The 17,686-nt window shown below is 41.4% G+C and overlaps 2 protein-coding genes across 5 annotated transcripts; both read right to left on the bottom strand.

Moving 5' to 3' along the window:
- Positions 1-336: 336 nt before the first annotated feature.
- Positions 337-5,132, bottom strand: aqp9a (aquaporin 9a). Its single transcript, XM_079681459.1, has 6 exons — positions 4,861-5,132; positions 4,522-4,648; positions 3,161-3,298; positions 2,909-3,027; positions 1,900-2,117; positions 337-1,018 (listed from the first exon to the last, which is right to left on the bottom strand). The coding sequence occupies exons 1-6, from the start codon at positions 4,960-4,962 to the stop codon at positions 805-807; spliced, it is 918 nt and encodes a 305-aa protein (XP_079537585.1). The 5' UTR covers positions 4,963-5,132; the 3' UTR covers positions 337-804.
- Positions 5,133-5,243: 111 nt separating this feature from the next.
- Positions 5,244-17,243, bottom strand: LOC307039405 (cingulin-like protein 1). 4 transcript variants are annotated; one of them, XM_079681458.1, is made up of 19 exons: positions 17,123-17,243; positions 14,768-15,730; positions 14,600-14,667; positions 13,535-13,598; positions 13,315-13,410; positions 13,081-13,229; positions 12,134-12,275; positions 11,812-12,024; positions 11,523-11,729; positions 11,305-11,409; positions 10,814-10,966; positions 10,424-10,594; positions 9,982-10,134; positions 8,193-8,282; positions 7,170-7,253; positions 6,357-6,481; positions 5,995-6,103; positions 5,747-5,910; positions 5,244-5,641 (listed from the first exon to the last, which is right to left on the bottom strand). In XM_079681458.1, exons 2-19 carry the CDS (start codon positions 15,716-15,718, stop codon positions 5,563-5,565), a joined length of 3,123 nt encoding a protein of 1,040 aa, XP_079537584.1. In that variant the 5' UTR covers positions 15,719-15,730; positions 17,123-17,243; the 3' UTR covers positions 5,244-5,562. The 4 variants fall into 4 exon arrangements, with proteins under 4 accessions (XP_079537584.1, XP_079537583.1, XP_079537581.1 ...); XM_079681457.1 differs by having other exon boundaries at positions 13,544-13,598; positions 14,600-14,694; XM_079681455.1 differs by having other exon boundaries at positions 14,600-14,694.
- Between the last annotated feature and the right edge of the window lie 443 nt (positions 17,244-17,686).

Below are 17,686 nucleotides of genomic sequence, written 5' to 3' on the forward strand. Positions count from 1 at the left end.
AGGCATAATGCACTGAGCTGACACTGAGAGGTGTAATCATCCTCTGCAATCATAACTAAAAAACAAATGATCCATCTCTCGTGTGGGTCCAATAACAGTTGAAGGTGTTTACACTAATAGACTAATAAATGTACTGCTGGTGAGGTTTCCTGCAAAGATTCATGCCTGCCGTTACTGTCCTCTCTCCATTTATGACACAAGCGGACATAACAATCTAAGGGACGTTTGAGACTATAGAAGGTAATGGTGTAAATGCTGAGATGGGAATTAGATAAACAAATTGTCTGCTTTACTGCAGTTTTCAGTGATCCCTGAAGTGAAATATCTGTTATGAAATTGATATTTGTCGAAACTTTAATGTAGACAAAACAACACAGATCAAAACACAATAATTAAGAAAGCATAGAAGGGAGGATTCCTCTTGGTTTGCAAAAGAAGAAAACAATAATCAGTTAGAACAACAGAAAAAAAAGTAGATATACAGAGAACACAACCACTGGTGTAAACAGGGAGCAAAACTAAAAGGAGATTGACAGGGATATACATCTACGAGTTCAGTATCAGATGTATAGTTTATCCAAACAAAGGGTCTAATATCTATAATACAGTATGTACAACATGTTTATGATAACAATGTGAAGCCCACAGGACTGAGATCTATGTGCTTATGAAACATAAAACATAAAAAGTTATATTTCAGAGGAGACAGTCCAGTATTTGGTGTGGACACAGAGGAAACCTCCGTACAGATGGACGCTGAGTGCAGATTCATTTGAACAGAAAGTCCTGAAAGTCTTTTTGTTTTTAGCTCATGGTGATCATCTCATATTTGTCCTTGATGCTGTTCCCCTCATCATCCTCTTCCTCCTCTTCCTCCTCTTCCTCCTCCACCTCGTGGGTCGGCTCGGGCTCGGCGCGGGGGTGGTGCAGCTCGATGAACACGTAGTAGACGACGGCGGCGACCACCCCCCCCACCATGGGCCCCACCACAGGGATCCACCACCAGTGGTTTCCGGTGCTGCAGTGGGAAAAGGAAAAAGTCAAATACATCTGTGGCAGTCACACTCAGAGGCCACTGCAGGTCAGGGGCCACACCGGATCATTCACAACCATCGACTTCCTGTCAAGTGCATGTGACGTTATGTAACACCGAGCTGCTTCGTGTCAGCAGCTCGCTTGTTCATCAGTAGATGTACGATATATATACAATTATATACAATTATTAACTGTCTCCTGTAACAAACTCTCAAATGTAATCTTGGGCTAAATTAAGATCAAATCTATTTCTATAAAAAACATAACCTACTTATTACACCTATATGCAAATTACATCCTGGTTAAGTTTGACAAACAAACCAACAATACAAACAGATAAACATCATATTACAGCAAACAACTTATATTTGTGGTATTTCTCAAAAAAAGCAATTCACAAAATGCCATTATAGAGATCATGCATACTATTTAGTCTATATGCTTACTCAAAAACTATTTAGTTAATATAAATATGTGGGTTTATAAAATGATAGGAGTTCCCTAGAGATGTAACATATTTTACAATTGTTTAATATTTCTTATTTATACTGGTTTTCTTTTAAAGAATGATCTCATATGGATTTTCCTTAATTCATAAATGTAATACGTTTTAAAATAAAGGCATACATAATAACATGAAAAATGTGTGTGCATGTTTTTGTTATGTGAAGGGGGTTATATATATTATTTTTGCTGAGTGGCTGTGTGTTTGCTTGTATATTACAGAGTCGTATTCAGTGATGTTACCAATGTTCTATTCATGTGTATATTTTCAGATGTTGTCTTGTAAGTGTAATTAAATTAGCTACACAAATACAATTGCCACCCTAACTAACAAGGCTCTTAGGGTCTGTACACTGTTACCTGAAGACCTCCATCCCCCATCCTGCTACGGCTGTGAAGAGCCGGGGGCCCAGGTCTCTGGCGGGGTTCAGGGGGTACCCACAGTTCAGCCCCATGGACACACCGATGGCCATGATGATCATACCGATGGCCAGCGGCTGCACGCCTTTAGGAGCTCCGATGTTCCCGTCGTCAATGATAGCCAGAATACACAGCACCAGCATGCCCGTCCCCACCACCTGCAGGAGAGGAACGGCACTCGTTTGGTAAACTGGAAATTAGGCAGGTCAGGGATAAAAACTGAAATAGTATTTTATGTAATTCTGTTTCTTTGTTACTTTAGTTTAAGTGTTTTGCCTTTTCCTATTCCTACTACTGTTTTTTGAGAACTCTCATGTATATTGACAACATGTAGGTAGAAAAAAAGTGTCTGTGTGAATGTCTTTGATAACATATCATATATTTCATAACAATTGTGTTGGTTTTAAATACTATTTGTAGAGATAATGTCTATATGTTTTAGGCTGTATTGGGAACATTGTTATCACATTTGCCACATTTGTTTAGCACATGATTCCCTCTGTAATATTAATCATTTAATCTTGATGGTTAAATAAAATACGATTTTAACTCATATTTATATTTAGTTAGCACAACTTTTACAGCACAACTGATTTTCTAAAGTTAATACTAATATGATCGCTCTGCACAATCACACTGATAAGACTTATCTCAGTGGTTCACCTGATCAGTTTTGAGCTGTTAGATGTGTTATCTGTGGATCGCTTCACACACTAATGGTGTTAAGTAAATAATTGACCTTCCAGATAAAGCCAGGAAATGGCAGGAAATGGGTAATTAGCCCCAAAACTGAAGCAAAAGAGGGGGTGTTCTCTGATTAAAGGGGGCAATCAATTTTGCATTGGCTATATTGGCCAGACTTTGTTCAATTAGAGCCTGAATTTGAGCCTTAATGCACAACAGAGCAGACGTCAATGTTGCCACTGACGTCACGGTGACCAGACCTCACCTGATCGATGAAGCCGCCGAGGACCGTCAGGTGTCTCGCAGGGTAGGAAGCAAAAATGTGGCCTGTTGCATTGATTCCTGTGACTGACAGAATCCCACTGGTGAAGTCCATGAAAGAATCTGTGTGGGGGATAATCAGACATTAGTTGTGCAAAGGAATACACTTATATCTCACATTGATGACGCTTTTTACTCATACAAAGTGGTATGGTTTAATATTCATGTTAACGGAATAAAGTTGAGCAGTATTCACCATAGTATAATCCAAAGACTGCAGCAGCTCCAGCAAAAGCACCAAGAAACTGAGCAAGGACGTAGAAGGGGAACTTCCAGATCTTCAGTTTGCCCAGAATCACCATGGCCAGGGAAACAGCAGGGTTCACATGGCCCCCTGGGAGCAAGACAAAGCAGAGGGTGAGAGAGGGATGCAGCGGGTGGGGGTCGTCTGGCATGATACCCTCTCCATCATTAGTGAGGCTGTCACATTTACGAGGGGCAGCAGAAGGGGAGCGGCCCCCCCGGACGGTGCAGGGTTTTGTTAAGTATGTATTGTTCACGAGCAAAGAGGCCGAATAATGGATCACTTATTTAAAATTCAAAGTAGAAAACAAAAGGGAGCATTACTCGGTTCCTTTTTTATTTCAGGGTGTGCTCCCATCCTGACAGATTTTACATTTTAAAAACATATGTCGCCTGTCAGTGATTTGTCTGCATGAATAACATTTTATTGTGTTAATGTGAAAAAGCCCTCAAAACTCACCTATTCACTCTTGCTCTCAACTTTTAATCTTCTACCCCCTCTTTAACTCCCTTTGAACTTAGTCCAGGACTTTTTTATTTATTTGTCATTATTTCCTTTATTTACTTGTAAAACGTCTCTGAGCACCAGGAACAGTGCTATATAATTACCTTGTATTATTATTATTATTATTATTATTATTATTATTAGAAATTGGAAGTAGCTGCAGCTCAGATGAGGCGAGCGGTGTTGTTCGGGCTGAGTCTGGTGAACGGAGCCTGTGATCGATGCAGTTTGCAGGACATTCAGTGCCCAGGGTTATGTATGACCCCGGAGAGGCTGTGCACTCGCACTAACAAATCAATGGTCAGTGCACATTCATTGGATCTGCGCAGAGCTGGCACGTTCCTGCTGACACTGGAGTCGTAGAGGTGGCACATGGCTGGACAGGAAGCCATAAAGTTATATCATTACAGACGGCAAGCCTCATGAGTAACAGTGTTTTCATTACAGGCGAGCAGTGTATGGTTATTTGTAGGTTCTGGCACAGGTCGTTTTTGTAATAACTATGAATTATTTTTAATGCAGTCTGCGGCGCTAAACAGTAGATTAAATGCAGCAAATAAGCTGAATGTGCAAACAACAAATTAACAATATAATTAAAGCTGATATTATTTTCCAGTAAATTTGACAGGATGCCAATAATAGTCTGGACTCAAGAAAATCCATGAACAGTTATTTATTTATTTCTCTTGCACATGCATCTAAAAAAAAAAACTATTGCACGTGTGGTGGATGTTGTTTAATAAGTTGTACTTGATTGGAAATAAATAATTCGGTGCAGAAGTTCCTACAGCCACATTAAACCACCTTACCTGACACTCCACCGGCCACGTACGCCGCCATCATCAGGCCCACGGAGAAGCCGATGTGGACGGTGAGAGGCTCGCCCAGGGTGTTTCGACTGAGGACGGTCTGAGCGACTGAGCCACAGCCGAACAACTGACGAGGAAGAGGAGAACAGACTGTCACTAACATCATAAAGAACAAGGAGATTTCTGCAGTCTGGAGTTCAGAACTATACTGAAGAAAGCATATAAACAACTTCTCAGACTTGACAGAACTTATAAAGCAAAAATGTTTTGCACTTTTGACAATATTTAGATTTTTGTAAGATGAGGGAAACTAAATGTTTTAAATAAAATGATACTTACAACCAAGACAAATGTCCCCAGGAATTCTGCCAGGAATTCCTTGAATATTCCATGTTTGAGAGCACAGCGTTGCCTCATGCTTTTCTTCTGTTTTTTCTCCATGTGTCCCTGTGCCAATCCCCGTTACAACTACCAGATGTCGAGCAGTGTGAACCTCTGGAGCTGTCAGATCTCCACCTCTGGCCGGCAGCAGCCATTCAGCACACACCATTGATCCATTTGGGACCATCACACTCCTCTTATCAGCCTCGTCAACACACAAACTAGAATTTGTGTTGCATCTCCATAAAATGCATCTTCAAAACTCATTTTCTTTAGTTGTGTGTCTCATCACAAGACAAACATACAGCTTTTAAAAGTGACTGGAGTTGTAAAAACATGAGTTCGTAAAACACAGACATTTATTCATTGGTTTAAGTTTGCAGTTTGCATCATATTACAATAACACATAACAAATGAATAAATTAGGGAACACACGAATCAAATTGAGTACAAGTAAATAAGCTTTTTGTTGCATTGTAAAACATCAGTCTGTCAGATATTGCAGTTATACATTTTGCCACAAGAGGTCAACCTTGGCAAGGTCTCTCACTTTAACAACTGGAAACATTATGAAATCACACCTGAGTTTGTTAATGGAATAATGTTATGATAGTCCAACATTTCCGAAAGTCCAGAAATGGTTATTTAGCTTTTAATCAGTCAATCAGATCCCAAGTCATCCAGGTCGTTCCCGTTGTCTTCCCCGGCCTTACTGACAGGAGGCGACTTCCTCTTGCGCCTGTAAATGCAAACACATCAAATGACAGAAAGAGTTATAGGACAACATGATTTAATAAACACTGTATCTTAGACAGAAACTCAGTGGCAGGAGGTGAGTGGTCACCTCATCTCGTTCCGCAGCGAGCCCAGTTGACCCTGAAGTTGCTCGTTGGACTCGATGTGCTCGTCCACTTCCCTCTGCAGCTTCTTCTTCGAGTGCTCCAGACGCTCGATCTCCTCCTCCGCTTCATCCATCTGCCTCTTCGCCGTCTTCAGCCTCTGAGTCAGCTGAAATGAGAAAATGAGTCACAAGAACAGTCCACAGATCCTGACTACTTTACAACTTTGAGTTATTTCTCTGCCGCTGTGTACCTGGTCTCTCTGGCTCAGCAGGTTGATGTGCTCCTCGCCCGTCTGCATCTTCATCTCCTTCACCTTGCGCTCCAGCTTACGATTTGCTTGTTGCAGGCTGTTGTTGTCTCTGAGAGCAAAAAGCACCAAGAGATCACATCACTGCTGCAGCTTCCTGTAACTCAACACCTTCTTAGTGTGTTTCAGACCAGAGATACTCTCACCCTCACAACCACAGGGAAAGTGATATGTGAGAGTTTTCTGCTCTCTGGCTACCATAAAGTCTGATGGAGCCATTAATCAAAGTGTTATCGGGTGCTGAGACTTACAAACTCTGTACACATGTATTTATAAGAGCTATAAGGTCATTACTTAGTCCTTACCTCTCTTCTCCTTGCAACCTTTCCTCAAGTTCCTGGATGCGGCTGTTAAGTTTGGAGACGAGCGAATCCTGGTTGGTCCTCTGTGATCCCTCCAGATGAGTCACTCGGCCCTTTAGGTCTTTATTCTGAGACAGGAAGTGAAACAGAAAAAAATCATAAACTAGGCTAAATTAAAGCGTACCCTGGGGCGCTTGTGACATCTAGGAGCGCCATGGAGCATTGTAGAGACACAGGAGGACACACATGCATGCACACAAGCAGGAGGAGGGTGCAATTCACAGTCCAGCCAATGATTACACATCCTTCCACTATCCTACAAGAAGTGCAGATTGTACCATGGAAAAAGCAGGAAAGGAGGAAACTGCAAACATGGATGAAAACAATGCAGGTTTAACAATTTTAAAACAATTGGCTTTGCAAATGTTTGTGAGGAAAGGAAATGCTTTCAAAAAATGTTGTTTGAGCTCAATGAAGAAAAAGTGTAATGAGATTTGGTAACACGTAGTGTAAACAGAGAGTGTTTGTTGATGGGAAAACCTGTCCTTTAAGTAACTTTACACTGACATGTGGACGTCAGCAGAGGGTGATGGCGTAGGTTTATCCCTGCTGCACATCTGATGCCAGATATTGACATAGACATTGAGATATGACTAAATAAAGCAGCCTTTGTGTGGAATTATAGTCATGTGATAACAGATGATAGGATCTGATGTCCGATCGAGGATTTTCAGAAAGTGGACTGATGTCTTTTTGTAAAAGTAAATTAAACGGTGGTTTGTTGTGGAGGCGTTGTGTGAGGTCAAAGGTCAGTACCTGTCTCTCCAGGCTCAGCTTGTCACACTCCAGGTCCTGTCTGACGGCTCTCTCCTGCATCAGCTCGGCCCTCATCTGATCCATCTGTTAGCGAGAGGAAACACACATGATTTGCCATTCAGCACTGATGGAACGTCCCTAAGTACAGTAACTGTACTTAAGTATAATGTTGAGATAGCTGTACTTCCACATTCTGATTCTCAAAAACATTTGCCCTTACCTTGAATTAAGTATTTATAAATTGTTTTATTGTATTGAATAAGTAAAAGATCTTATGGATCTTTCACCATTGGGCTTCCCTCATAATATATAAATAATAAGCAGGGAAGGAAGGGTAAAGCATGTGGTCAATAAACCACTAATACATTATGTATGCCAATATCTAAACATAGAGTTAAGTATAGGCTTGCATTTTAGATGTACTTCCTTCAGTATTGACTGAAAACACGACAGTACCATATTAAAAAGAAAGGTCACTTTCAGGTTAAATGAAATGTTTTTTTCTCTTAATTCCTAGAATGAGAGGAAATGCTGTCTAGTCGGAGCAGCCACGTCAGATCTAAAGCTCTCTCCTCTCTAATAACATCCAGAGGCCCGGTGCAGGGAGTGTGAAAGCTGCTCACAATAGTTTGCTGTTTTTTTCCTTTGCACTTTGTTTTGTGTCAATTAGTCTGGACTGCCCCGCTCCCATGAATGGTGGCCTACTTAACAGGCGCACTGAGGATGTGAGGCTCTCATGGAGACATAAGAGATGAACAAACATATATCAATTTGTTGCATTTCAGTCATGTTATGGATGTTACAAAAGTGATTGTCAAGTAACAGAGCTTAAGGAGTGGAAACCTGAATACTCAGTCCTTAATTTGTTTATGTTTAAAACCAGTTGCAGGGCTGTGCGTTCAAACAGAAGACTGGGCAATAATGTTGTCTCTTCACAGTTGGGGAACTTTATGAATTTTAGCGAATGCATAATACGATCTTTGTGTATAAGAAAGGTAATGACAGCAATGGGAGTGAACCTGCCTGCTCTTTGGTTTTGTCGAGTCGTTCCATCAGGCGGTCAGCACTGCAGCGCTCTTCATTGAGATCTTCTTCTAACTGGCCGATACGTCCCTGAGAGGAAGGAAACAAACAAAATGTTTCAAACCACCATCAAGATAAATCTATCCCTTGAGTTTGTAGTTAGTTGGAGTCTGCTTTCTGTCTTTCCTTCACATACAAAAAGACTAGTTTCTTATTAAAGGAATATAAAAAGGTATCTGTTTTGTTTTCCTTATACTGCCTGTAAATGAATTATTGTTGCGTTTTAAGCTAAGTACATGTATGGACAAACCAAGTCAATAAATAAAAAGGAAACAAAAAGGTAAAAAGACGAATAATAAATGACGGTATCTATGGAATTAAACACAGTTCAGTGCTGATTGGACGGGAGTGTTTGACCCTGTAAGAGGGGGACAGAGTAAAGAAGATTCCTGAGAACACCTAGACAGGTTTGATAACTTTGTACAGTAAACAGGAGCTTCCTCGGTCGATACGCAGTGTCAACAGTGATCACTGCTGTCACTGTGGGATGTTTTGTCATCAGCAAGACAAACAGTGCTGAGCTGTGAGAAGTTGTTGCTATGGCAGCACCCTTATAGTTCACAGGAACAAGTGAGGGCAAATACTGGCACCTGAACATTTCAAAAGTTTGCTCAAAAATCATCTCTGTATCATAAAGTATCCTTGAACTGTGTCTGTTGCCATGTTTTGTATGAGTGTCGTTTGGCTTAATGATGGTCAACATTTTATGATATTTTATGACATTTTCACATTGAATTATGAATTGCATGAAATGATCAGTAGTGTTTTTTTAGTATTTGTGTCTATGTTTGTGCATGAGAACCCCAGGAAGAGTATTCTACGTTCATGCTAGTGCTAATGGGGGTCCTAATAAAAAATAGGATAAATACTTCAAAAGATGTGATAAACTGAATCATGGTGGGACGTTCCGCTGTAATGAGAGTTTAAATTAAAAACTCCAGATGATCACTAGTTCAGAATGTTTTTTAGTAAACATAACAATACGTGTATTATTATTGTGTCAGGGAAAATTGCTGTTTTCATCTAAACACCGTATGACTCAACTTGTGTTATGAGCGTGACTAAAGGATGATGATCGCAGGGATACTTTATTTCATAGTGCCTTTTTTCAGAAACCTGACTGCACCACATAAGAGGCACATCATACATTTTGCAAGCGCTTGATTACAATGATCTGCACAAAATACACCAAATAATAAAGGAAACATGAGGAAAGCAAGAGTATGTAGTATGTATTTTAATACTAGTTGAACTTTACATTTTTATATTTGTTTGTGTTTTTTATTTATTTTTTATATGTTTCTTGTTATTGTGCTTTTTATCATGTTTTTAATTATTTTTTTATTATTGTACTCCCATTGTGTTATTTAATATTGTAGTTATTGCCTGTACAGCACTTTAGTCAACTGAAGGTTGTTTTAAATGTGCAATATAAATAGATAAAGATTGAGATTGAGATTGAGATGTATGTCCGAATTATTTCTGTTTTTCTTTCTCTTTCACCAATTGAAAAAATTACGAAATGTTCAGTTTTACGGAAATGCAGTTTAGAATAAGTACATCTTCTGATGACACTTGAAGGGGCACTGCGTTAATGGAGTTTGACTCTTACTAGAAACCAAAGTCAGGATATCTAGTATCTATGATTGTCCCCAGACATTATGGGAGCACATTACTAAATGCTGGACTACTCCTTTAATTTCACCAGTTTAGCTTGCTGGGACGTTACCTCCATGAGTTTGACCTGGCGCTCCCGCTCTCCCAGCGTGGCAGCGTTCCTCTCCTCCAGCTCCTCCGCCCTCTGCTCCAGCTGCCGGCCCCTCAGCTGGGCCTCCTGCTGCTCCCTGCGACAGCGCCGCAGATCCTCCTCCAGAGGAAGCAGCTGAGCACATAGCAGAGCAACACACAATGCAAGATAAGGTAAAAAGCCGCGCCTGCTATGGGGTCAAACAGTCACTCGGACAGAAATGAAGACGTACATAAATCTGGTAACACATCCGAGACTGCTTTTGTTTTTCCCCCAAAGAAAATGGAAGAAAAATACGATCCATTAACACATGATAAGAAGCAAAATAGTTCAACAAAGGGAAATAACTCCTTCACACTTTATTTTAGTTGTGACTCAGTTGAACTTGCATGGTGATGAATCAGAGAGACAATGAGTACCACACCTCTTCCTGAAGTTTTTTGGCTGCTTGTCGAGACTTCTCCAACTCTGCTCCCTTTTCCTGCAGCTGTCTCCGCAGATCGTCCAACTCCCTCTGATTCTTCTCTCTGGCCTCATCGACCTGGCTCTGAAGAACATCTGTGGACGCCTCGCACTCCTCCATAATGATGTTCATCTAAACAAAGCGCTTAAACTGTGAGATGAGTGGACGTGTTTACGTTTTACGGCCATATGGCTTGCTACATCGAACCCAAGCACAAGAAATACCAGATTTTGTCTGCTGATCCCATGTGGCTTCAGGATTAAGACAACAAGAGTTTCAGGCGTGTGTTGGCTCCAAAGTAATAATAATATTGTCATAGGGCCCAATAAACATTCCTGGTCCACCTCTCACCTTCCTCTGCAGTTGCTCCATGTTCCTGTCCTGCAGCGTCCTCTCATCTTCCAGCTCACTTTTGGTTTTCCACAGCTCCTCTATTTGTCTCCTCTCTTCCTTGAGCTTCTCCTTCAGGTCCCTGTGGTCATGATTAAGTTTGGTCAACTTACCCTGAGGAAAAAACCCCAAAGGAAAACAGATCAGTTTCAAAGCATGGCTAAACAGGCAGTTCCCGGTGTAGAGGGGCAGGAAACATGTGACAAGAATGGCATGCGGCAAACATGCAGCACCATGGTATGCATCCATGCAACCAGGCTAGAAGATATATTTTTTAAGAGTGACTTGGCCAAGAGGACGGCATAGCCATTGTTACAGACACATCCAACTTTCACACAAGCTTGAAAGAGCACAACGTCCACCTACTATGCAATACAAAACAGTTCAAACAGGTAGTATTTTTAATAGTTACAGTAAAAAATGTAGGTCACCACAATGCCACCATGCTTTACCTGCACGTCCTCCAAGCGAGTGAGCAGCGACTGGTTGGACTGACACATCTCCTCCTCGTTCCTCCTCACATCTCTTAGTGCTTCCTCAACCTGCTGCTTTTCCCTCTGCAGAACACCAACACATTGGGACGTACATAGAAAATGGATGATTAGATCACATCAGTAAGTTAAATGTCAATAAAAGGATATTTTTGCTTGCGTCTCTTTGAATGTTCCACCTCCAGCTGCTTCACTCCCTGCTCCAGCAGCCTCTCTGTGTTTTTGGACTCCTGGATATCCTGACTCAGCTGATCCAGCTTGTTGGTCAGCTCTTGCACCTTCCCTCTCAGCTGATCTCTGTCCTGGTTCGTCTCCTTCAGCTGCACCTGAGCTGACCCTCTCTCCTCCTCTACTTCAGCCTTCTTTTGACCCAGCATAGTACTGCTCTGTGACAGCGGACAGAATAACAAATGATGAAACCATGTTGTAGCTTTAGGAAAAAGAGACAAAGACGGAGAAGCATGTTACCTCTTGAGCCAGCTCTAAATCCCTGAACAGCCTTTGAAGCTCCTTTTCATATTCCTCCTTCAGAGCGGCCATGTAGGAATCATGAGTCTCCACCTCCTCTTTGAGCGCCCCCTTCAGGGCGACGAGCTCCCTCTCCCTGTGGTGCAGCACCTCCTCCTGCTCCTCCTTCACCTGTAGTATCTCGTGAAAGTCCAGACGTAGATGCGCCATTTCCTGACATGCATCAATCAAAAATAAAAGGTCACTACCTCGAGGCCAGGGAGGGAGCTTTACAGCTGCTTCTGATTTGTGACGTGTATCTCGTTCATGTGGTTTCACTTACCTCAAGGAGGACTTCTTTCTGTGTATTTATCACTTCGGCCTTTTTGGCTTGATCCAGCTCATCGTGCATCTCAGAGAGCTGTTGCTGAAGATCTTTCATCTCCGTCTTAGATCTTTCCCTTTCTGCCTTCATGCGAGTCAGCCTAACATCCACAAATATGCAGGAGAGAGAGATATATTACAGATATGTGTTGAGTTCAAGAAAGGAAGACTGTGTACCATGCTTTAAAGTTTCAGAAACTAGATAGGAAAAGAGGATATCTGCACACTTAATCCTAATGGTATTTGACCCCGCTTTCGGTCAAATTACTCTCATCAGATCATACAACACAGTTCACTTGAATGACCTTAAAGCAGAGGTTTGCGAAGTGTGAGGCGTTTATCTGGTGTATTCTGAATGAATTTCAAACAGCACATTTAGGCTATCTCGGCGCCATGGTTGAGTTGTTTGGGATCAAATAACATCATGATCCAATAGACATCCAGGAGTTGAAAAAATCGAAGCAAGCTTAAGGGAAGGGGTGCCTTTTTCTGTTTTCACTGTCTCAGATTTTCAAAATCCCTGCCTCAAAGTATTAGCAGAAGCTTATTCAAACAAAGTGAAACAAAGCATGGAGGTATTCATTTGAGGTATTCTGTCCGAGAAAAACATCAACGTCTATTTGATACATAGTTTGAACAGCTAGTTTGGCTCTGTCCAACAAAAACAAAACCCCCCTACCAGAACATTTAGAGCCCCACCTATTTGCAAGTCCAGGACTATTTTACGGCTGGGAACAATGACTTCTAGAAGCCAAAAAACAGCTAGTCAACAGCAGCAGTTTTTTCCTGTTTCAGTCTTTGTTGGATGAAATGTGGTGGCTTGAAACTACATTTTTTATTTACAATACTAGTTTAGCATCAGATTTGAGTTCTCCTTTTAAATGTTGTTGACTCGGAAGTTCTTACTCCTGTTTGGTGGACTGAAGTTCGGCCTCCATCTGAGCCAGTCGGTGGTTGAGTCTGCACAGCTCCTCCTGACTTTTGGCCAAATCCTCCTGACATTTCTTTTTCTCTGTCCTGGCCTTTTCACAAGCTTTGGCCAGAGTCTTTTCATTCTGCGCAACACAACGACATCATTAGTCACAGGAATAGGAAATGAGTGTTTTAGAGGTGAATCAGCAGGATGGCTCTGCACTACACCTTAATCTCTGTTTCCAGTTGTTGTTTTAATTGAGACACTTCTTTCTGCAGCACTGCCTGTTTGTCTTGCAAAAACTTCACCTCGGCTGCATAATCCTACACATGGGAAAAAGGAGAAGCCCAACATGGTTGTCTATTTCAGTCAAAGACATTAAAACATTATTATCACAAGACACATTTTCTGTTCCTCCTCCATATTTTCAGCAGTCTTCCACTTGACCTGGTTGACCTTTTCAAGCAGCCGGGTGACTTTCTTCTCAGTGGTGGAGTCATCATCAGTCGTCCTGAGGAGAAAGTAAAATACTTTACAAACACCCTAACTGCACTGAAAGGGTGTAATGATAAAATATATATTTATACATCAGCCAAACGAAAACATTGACATGACATTTCATTAGTGTGAAAGGGAAATGTGAAACGCTACGCCTACCCAGCGTTATTCTAAACAATAGCTCTACTTCTGCACATATTTTAAAAAGCCACTGATGGATCGTAAACACTTTGTATGAGAAGAAGTTATTTTATCAGGGGAAACAAGTACATGCTCTGCATTCCTGTCTGATGCCTGAGCACACACAGCTGTAGCAGCACCTCCTTATCTGACTACAAGATAGTGTTAACAAAAAACAATTTCAGCTCTGAAATATATACAAATTGAAAATACAAACTTATTTATTTAGCTGTTAAAGATATAATTGGAAAATATTATATATGAATATTGTTGATGATTGTATCTGTTCTATAAATGTAATATAAGCTACAACCATTTATCTAAGCTAAACTCAGGTTAGCATCAAGGATTGACACTGGGAGGAAACAGCTAACCTTCCTGTGTTCAAAGGTTTAAAAAAGAATCTGTCAAACAGCACATCTAACATCCGGGTAGTTACTGCCCGGGCCAAAAAAGAACTCCAGTTTATAATCTTCAAAGAATAAAGTGACATTGCTCTTGTCTTATGCTAAGCTAAGCTGCTGCTGACTGTAGCTTCATATTGAAGTTACAGATGTATGAGTGGTATCAATCTTCTCATTGAACCCTTGGCAAGAAAGCAAATTACAATACTTCCCAAAATGTGAACTATTCATTAAATTACTCCTTTAAATTATGAATTTGAACTGCTTTTAATCTGTAATTACTGTTGGGTTTTTTATTAGTTAAAATGTGTTTTAATATTGTTTTTATGAATTTTGACATGTTACTGTCTCCGAGTACCCGGAAAAACGGTAAAATTTATAAATAAAATGTATGATGAAAAGGTATTATTATTAATTAAGCAGTACCTACCCGTCTTTGAGGTAGGTGAAGAGTATTTGTTTGGCTGTGTCTTCAGGTGCGTCTACTGAGAGTTCTTGCTGTCCTTTCAGAAGATCGGGAGTGACCTGGTTAGGGAATAAACAGCCAATCAATACACCTTTTTAAATGTAAACTGTGACTCAGCGCCAATCTCTTTACCTGTGCATCTCTTTCATCAGATTCATCGGTCTGGTCACTACATGATCTGGATCTTGAAGGTTTCTCTGCCCTTTGAAGTAATTGTGCTGCATGTGTGGAAATCGTCTCTTTTCCATTATGTCCTTTAATCAATGTGGTGTTCTTGTTCTCCTCCCTCGTCAAAGAAGATTCTCCGCCAAGGAGTCTAGCCCTGGCTGATCCTGGAGGATAAATCCCACCTGGGGTCTCGCCCCTGACAGCTTTCAGAGACGAGGCTCTGCTGGAGGAAGAGGAGGAAGAGGACTCTGAGGTTCTACCGCTATCCGCGCTGCGGGACCTTCGACACTGCTCCGGGTCCAACCGGTTCCTCGGGCCGCCTCTTCCTCTACGCTGGCTGCTGTTGAACCGGCTTATTAGCTTCCCGACAGATATAAAGGAATCTGTCTCCACTGAGTTAGGCGACCTTGCGGGAACTTGACTACCTGAGGGAGGGGTCACATCACTCTGGTCTCCCACTGGGCCCTCAGCAGGCAGAGGGATCCGGGGTTTCTTCACAGTCTCAGGAAGAGGGCTGGTGTTTAGATGTGCAGTTCGAGCGACTGACGCTGCTGAAGGTACAACTACGTTCAGGTTATTACTCTCGGGGTCATAAGGTCTCAGAATCTCCGGATGTTTCTGATAATGAAACTCAGAGGAGGATTCAGGCCTCTGTGACTCAGAGGGAGAGCGTCTTTCATCCTCAGACCTCCTCACCATGCCAGGATTGTACCCAGCCTGGTGAGTGATGACAGAGACGTCCCGGTGGATCTCCTCGCCAGAACTGTTCAGAACCACGTAGGGTTGACCTTTAATTCCTTGGATCTGCACCCTGACTCCGAACAAGTCATCCTGGCTGCCTCTGGGACTCTGCTGCTTGGTGTAGCCCCTCTGTATCCTGACGTCCGGAGAGCCGCTCAGCCTGCGAGAATCCATCTTGACTCTGAACTGTGGAAAAAACCAACCTGCTTGTTAAATATGAAGCTGAAGCAGACTGACCCTGCATGGGAATTAGAGACTGATGGACATGTTTGGTGTTTACACAACATTGGAGCAGGGTCAGGGCCTCACAATGACACACTTCCAGGGAGCTCCTCACACAGCTGCACTCAGCAGATATAAAGACAGAATGAATACACACAGACAAGAGGCTGATATTGCAATGAAAACAGCTACTTCTGTGTGCTCATGACAGAGTACTATTGTACAACTGCATGACGACTACCACTGGCTGGGGTCCCCGAGGTGTCGTCACCCACTTCATGGTATGACACTTCAAGAAAATGATTGTCTACAAATATGTTACTGTGAGGACGAAACACAAGAACACAGGAGGTGTTGTGCAGAAAACAAAACCCATAGGAGTACAATCCTGAGGGTATCGCTTTAATCAGTAACACAACAGCTCATTTATAAAGTTTAAAAAAAAGTTAGTTCAGAAAAGAATTATATGGTACCATTTTATAATAAGTGGTTCTATAATTGCTTTAATAGTGTTTATTTGATTTACAAGCGCTTTCTATATTAATTAAAAGTTATTAAGAAGAACAATGTTAGGCGACCAAGTTGTGGTAAATCCTCCTCCGGCATGAACTCTGTTTTGTTTTTGTAGTTTACTATTAAATTCATAATAAAGCCCTCTCAAAAGGACAGTGTAACAAACCAACATCAATTTGTCGCCAACTACAAAATGATAACATCGGCTACTTTACAACATACAGTCAATTGAAGAAAAGCTTACCAAAAGGATTTGTACAACTTACCCGAATGATGTATTGACAGAGTATAACTGTACCATGAAACATTATTAGTTAACATTAATAATAGCTAATTACAGCTTGATGCCTTTATAGAGTGTGCTTCATTAGAAACAGGACATTTGTCCAAAAAGTTGTTCATGTGAATATTTCAAATATATTGAAGCGACAAGTCCATTGTTTCTTATTTTTTATTGATTTTGCCATTACTCTTTTAAAGCAATTTGTCACAGGCTACGTGTATGTCCACTCTTTCTATCGATCTCATGTGGCTGTGAACGTGCAGCGGATATGCGTTTATCCGGTTTCAGGCTACTTTACTTAACAGTAAACCAAGTCTAAAGCTTTCGGTTACTTTGAAAACAGGCATCTAAGATTAAATAACATCTATCTATAACATCACAGAGTAGGCTATATCACAACACTTTACACTGAAGAAAGAAGTTGAAAAAGTATATTATGATCCGTAAACTCACCACTGATCCCCGCAGACACACCCTGCAAGACAGACGTCGTAAAAGCAATACGGGGCTGGTAAATTAAGGACACATGCGGTAGAAATCGATCTGAGCTAAAAACTTACCAGCTGAGTGTCTGGGTGTTGAACAGAGTCCTCCTCCTCCCTCGCCGTCCAGAAGACTGTCCTGAGCCCTGTGTCCCGCTCAGAAAGGCGTTCACTGCCTGCTCTGTCGGATACTCAAACCATATGGGATATTATGATTTACTCCACCCGTTAATGTCTCCATGTCATCGTCAGTGCACGCCATGTAGCCTAAATCTTTGATTATTCCTGAAGTTTGTCACAGGACCGGGAAAATATATCTCTATTTTCCATTGAACAACACTTCAGACTTAAAAGGCTGCCGGTTAAAAGCATACTTTTTCTGATCATGCAGGTGGCCCCCAAAAATGCATCTTGTATTAGACCTAGAGATGAAGTTGAATACATGTGTTTATCTGATTTTGTTTTCGAATTGCCCATAAATAATCCACAACTGGACCACCCCCATGATGGAAGAGATGGGCGATGACAGACAACCAAAGTACCTAACAAAGGTCTGGTCTGGCCACCAATAAGGGGACCTCGAGTTTGGTAATTTTGTAACATTTCATAGAAGAAAGTTTAAGCAAACTATTTTGCTAGTTT

The sequence above is a fragment of the Notothenia rossii genome (assembly GCF_949606895.1).
Source record: "Notothenia rossii genome assembly, chromosome: 5".
In the NCBI taxonomy this organism is placed as follows: domain Eukaryota; kingdom Metazoa; phylum Chordata; class Actinopteri; order Perciformes; family Nototheniidae; genus Notothenia; species Notothenia rossii.

Excerpts from the sequence above, each read along its gene's own strand:
- aqp9a (XM_079681459.1), bottom strand. The coding sequence starts at position 4,962 with ATGGAGAAAAAACAGAAGAAAAGCATGAGGCAACGCTGTGCTCTCAAA. Across the intron at positions 4,649-4,860 it reads TGGGGACATTTGTCTTGGTT|TTGTTCGGCTGTGGCTCAGT; the intron begins GTAAGTATCATT and ends CTTCCTCGTCAG. Across the intron at positions 1,019-1,899 it reads TGGGGGATGGAGGTCTTCAG|CACCGGAAACCACTGGTGGT; the intron begins GTAACAGTGTAC and ends TTCCCACTGCAG.
- LOC307039405 (XM_079681455.1), bottom strand. The coding sequence starts at position 15,718 with ATGGATTCTCGCAGGCTGAGCGGCTCTCCGGACGTCAGGATACAGAGG. Across the intron at positions 8,283-9,981 it reads GCCAGGTCAAACTCATGGAG|GGACGTATCGGCCAGTTAGA; the intron begins GTAACGTCCCAG and ends CCTTCCTCTCAG. Across the intron at positions 5,642-5,746 it reads TCGCTGCGGAACGAGATGAG|GCGCAAGAGGAAGTCGCCTC; the intron begins GTGACCACTCAC and ends TTGCATTTACAG.